The 4,637-nt window shown below is 39.0% G+C and overlaps 1 protein-coding gene across 2 annotated transcripts in view; it reads right to left on the bottom strand.

The window, feature by feature from the left end:
- The window catches only part of LOC107082388 (probable carboxypeptidase X1), a 35,724-nt gene that overhangs the window by 11,697 nt on the left and 19,390 nt on the right, over nt 1-4,637 (bottom strand). For both annotated transcript variants that reach the window (XM_015371055.1, XM_015371054.1), the window contains exons 8-9: nt 2,310-2,506; nt 2,056-2,235 (exon numbers count right to left, since the gene is read on the bottom strand). In XM_015371055.1, the coding sequence (XP_015226541.1) occupies nt 2,056-2,235; nt 2,310-2,506 (377 nt within the window). The remainder of the gene's footprint in view (nt 1-2,055; nt 2,236-2,309; nt 2,507-4,637) is intronic.

Genomic DNA, 4,637 nt, shown 5'->3' with positions numbered 1-4,637 from the left:
AAGCTTGGTTTGGTGTAGAAGGCTTACAGCCGTACATGTTTGAGCCCTTGCCTCGCAACGCTGCCAGTTCTGTTAGCTCTACGCCTGCTGAGGACACAGACGTCCATCCCCGTGAACACTGGGACGGAACTCAATGGTCAAGTAAATAATTCTTATTTCAAACGTTGCGTATATTAGCTGCGACATATGAATCAAGATGCTATGACCGAAAAAATGTGATTGACAGATGACCGTTGTTAGGTGTTCAGGCTGACGTATAACTACTGTAACTGGCCTGCATAAGATAACGGAAAAAGAAACACAGATTTTAAGACAGATTTTCAATTTATAAAAAATGTTTTCAAAATTTTGGGGCAATATTGTCTGATAGAGTACATTTATATACATGTTTAAGCCAGAATGACTTGATATTTAAATATGATTAACCTACGACTTTAAGCCCAATAAACAAACAAAGCAAATAGAAGAACATCAGTCAAAGGGGCTCAAAAGGCCCACAGAGGTTACCGCTTTCTTTCTGGAGTAAGATAAGTGTTAATTTTAACCAAAATTTAGCATCAGCACAAGCGGACCTGAAAACTAACTAGCAAACATGGCGGCATAAGAGTGGGCGAGACAAACTGAGCCACTAGCTGTGCTTCCATCCAAATTGGATGCAATTCTGAGTAAACCTTTAAAAAGTTCAATAAAACAAAAAGCCAATTAGATGTGTTTCTATTGACATTGTTCTTGGCTGTTGAAAACAGGAAGAAGAGTTAGCAAGGTAGTGCAGACCACAGATTCGTGATGGACGGAGGTTTTAATCGATGTCCTGCAATAAGAAAAGTTACTATTTATTTTTTACTGTAGTACTTATAGCGCTGCCTTTATCATGTCAGCTAGTATTAGTGATAGTTTATGCCATCTGGAGAAATCAAGATTAATGCTATATTCAGGATCCCAGCAGCAGTAGAAGCAGGAATCAGTCAATTGAGGTAACTTTTTTCTGTCAGGACTCATTTTAAAAATATGTTTTCATTACCTCTTTAGCGCATTTACGCTTTTTCGAAAAAGTGAAAAAATAATACCTCAAACCAGCGTCAAAACTTTTCCAGCGAAATTTAAGCTGACTCATATTTTGCTGTTTCCATCAAGTTCTTCTGATGCAATACTTCAAAATGCACAAAAAAGGTTGATGGAAGCCTTTTCTACTTACTGCCTGGAATGACTTAAACTACTTTTGTCCCACAGGATGACTCTGTATGCTCGGTATACTGTGCGCCTCAAAGTAATGTGTCTAATAAGATTTTATTTTAGAACTGCTAATGACAAATATTTTGTTAAAAAACAAACAAAAACAAATTAAGATTTTAAATTCCAAGCTAAAATTAAAAGAAGTCCTAAAAAAGGGGACAAGTGTTTTAGTAGTTCAAACAAAAACACAGCCAAAAGGGATCACTTCACCAATCAATGGTTCTGTAGGAGGTTATGATCATTAACTCTTAACCAATGAGCCTTTTATATGGGCTCAAATTTTACCATAGAGACTATATATGTTTGCAAGTTTGTTTAGCCCTTTCTTGCATACTGATCACTACAATGTAGAGCTGTGTAAAAGTGTTTTTTTTCCTATACATATGCCTTCAACTTTGGGCACTTGTGCATATAGTCCAATCTAATGGAAGCTATTGCATCACCCCATCCAGAGAAATCTCATTTGTTGATCATTGCAAAGAGAAAAAAAAAGTCAGTGAAACCAAGATGGCTGACACACAGGAAAAAAGAGCAAACGCCTCGACTACTGCGGTTTCTTTCCAACAGTGTACCACATTACAACCGTAAAACTAAATTACAACTATAGCTATGCAACTACTTTGTTGGTATATACATTTTATGACAGTATAAAATGAAGAAAGTACACTTGATTGTATTGAAAAATTTACTAAAGGTGTCAAAAAGCACTTATTAAAAAATCCTGACAGAGTTTATCATAATTCATGCATGAGAGGGTTAAGGTTGTGGGTTGAAATTCTGCAAATGTTCTTTTTTTTTAAACCACTCGTTTGTGTGCCTTACAAATGCCTCCTCAGAAGTGTACTGCTCAGGGATGGGGAAGTAGTGGTTGATGAGTTTGGACCGGTCTGTTTCCAGCTCGATGGCGGTCCACATCACTGAGTTGAGATCAGCAAAGTTGTGGTTCATGTCAATGCCTTCGTAGCTGTAGCGTCCCAGAGCCCAGCCTGCCAGCTCAGAACCCTGAAGATGAAAAGAAAATGGTTTGTTTCAGTATGAGCCGAAGGATGTTAGAGTCTAACAGAGTTTTCTGGAACCTTCTTAAAGGCCATCTCATATCCATCAGGGTTCATTGAGGGCAGGAGGTGGATGCGTGTCTCTTTGACAAGATGAATGATCCGTTGGTTCCCTAGTTTGTACTCCTGGCAGATGTACTGCATCAAATTGAGCAGAAGCTCTTTTCCCAGGACCTCATTCCCATGCATCCCTGCAACGTAGCGGAACTCTGGTTCTCCTGCAGGGAACACCAGAACACACATGCCAACTTTGATTTTTTTACGAGACATTTTAAAACAAGGAAAAACATGCTTGTTTTCTAAGCCATTAAAAAGGCTATTGGTAGTGCCACTCTATAAGCCTGGAACTCAAACCCTACTCCTGACATTTTGAATTGAGAGAGAGCTTCCTATATGGGCTGGCAGACTGTCATCTCTGTTAATCTGCACATGTGGACGACCTTATTGATACTCTGAGTTTAATTACAAAAAAAAAACAACTGAAACAGAAATAACGAATCAGGTGACTAAGGTGTTACCGGTATTTAATTTAATTTCCCCTTTATTTAACAGGGACATTGCAAACAATCAGTGACAAAACAAAGCAAGTCACTTAGGTGCTGCATATAAAATTTATATCTGAAGCTAATTTTCAACTCCTGTCCCTGGTTGGGATTTTATATACAATAGAAAAAAAAAAGAACAGCCAGACATGACTTTTCAACCATGCTTCAACAGAGTGATTTAAAAAAACTAAACTCATCAAACAGGCCTAGAAAAAAATATTGTACCCCTAGAAATGACCAAAAAAAAAAAAAAAAACCTAAAAGCAGATATTAAATTAAACTGCACTAATAAGCATCATAGGTGTCTTCAATCCCGTAATCTGTCAGTTGGCCTATATATAGGGCTACAAGTAGTACCTGTGCTGTTTGATGAAATGCTGTCTACCAGAGTAAACATGGACCATACGACTCCAAGGAAAGCATTGTCTCAGGACGTTAAAATTATAGAGAAACATGTTAAAGGAAAAAGGTTTTAAAACCATCTCCAAGCAGCTTGATGTTCCTCCTTTTTTTTCAGAAATGTAAGATCCATGCGACTGTAGCCAACTTTCCTGGATTTGGCTACAGTAGGAAAGTTTCTGACAATTCAGATGGATAATATAATTGGTAACATAAGAGCCTAGAAAAACTTCAAGCTCAAGCTCAAGCTCAAGGAGCAACAGTGTCAGATCACACAAGCCATCATTGTTGAGCCAAAGTGGACATAATGGAACCATGAAAGACATAATTGTTTAAAACAAATTCTTAAAAAAGTGAGATTGGAATTTGCCAAACTACATGTGAACAAAACCTAAAGCTTCAGGAAGAATGTCCTGAGACAGAAAGTGAACTTTTTGCCAAGACACATCAGCTCTATGTTCACCGACGGAAAAATGAAACATATCAGGAAAAGAACACTGTCCCTATTGTGAAGCATGGAGGTGGGTCTGTTAGGCTCTGGGGCTGCTTTCTTGATCTGCTGCAGGATGTCTTAAATCTCTGCACGGTACAAGTCACATGGTGCACTGTCATTGGGAATCCCCAGCAGCAGCTGCCTCAGGTCAGGTTACCTTTTGGTTTTTTCCCCCTACTGTTCATGGCGACTGGAAGTATTTGTTAGTGTTTTTCAGGTATGTGGTACAAAGTACAGGTACCCCATTAATAAAAGCAAACATTTTTATTTCAGAGTGATCATAGCTCTCTGCATCAGCAGTGGTTTGTCCATCTAACTGTCAGTTCCCAGATCAGCTTATCTGATTGGTTGATGTGGCGCGTCGAGCGGCAAAAATAAAATTTCAATTCCATTATCTGTTGCTTGTGAAGCACCTCATGTGTGTCAGATGCTCAGAAGCTCATGAAGCGTTGTTTCTGCTGCTTAGAAGCGTCAAGAATGTGCTGCAGGACCTTTTGATGCGACATAATGAGCATCAACCATAGATTTGCATGTTAAACTGCTTCTGCTGCCCAAAGCTCGGAAGGTGTGAATGTAGCATCAGTCACAGGTCACGGGTCTTTAACAGGATAATGACCCAAAGCACACAACTAAAACTAACAGCAGAGAAGAATGGCTAGGAAGAAAACATTGGACTAGTCTGAAGTAGCCTTCTATGAGCCCTGACCTAAACCCTACTGAGCATCTTTTGAAGGAGCTGAAACATGATGTCTGGAAAAGGTGGACCAAAATACCTATTAAAGGGACACTATGCAACATTTTTCAGTTAATTAATGTGTTCCATAACGTTATGGATGACTAAATGAGTCATTTCAGGTTGAACAAAGGTATTCTCGGCCGCCCTGGTGGTCTGTGGGGGAAATACTGCACTTG

This window comes from Cyprinodon variegatus, unplaced genomic scaffold, assembly GCF_000732505.1.
Source record: "Cyprinodon variegatus isolate N-32 unplaced genomic scaffold, C_variegatus-1.0 Scaffold52, whole genome shotgun sequence".
In the NCBI taxonomy this organism is placed as follows: domain Eukaryota; kingdom Metazoa; phylum Chordata; class Actinopteri; order Cyprinodontiformes; family Cyprinodontidae; genus Cyprinodon; species Cyprinodon variegatus.
Note: the sequence above shows the minus strand (reverse complement) of the source record. Positions and strands in the feature narration are given on the sequence as shown.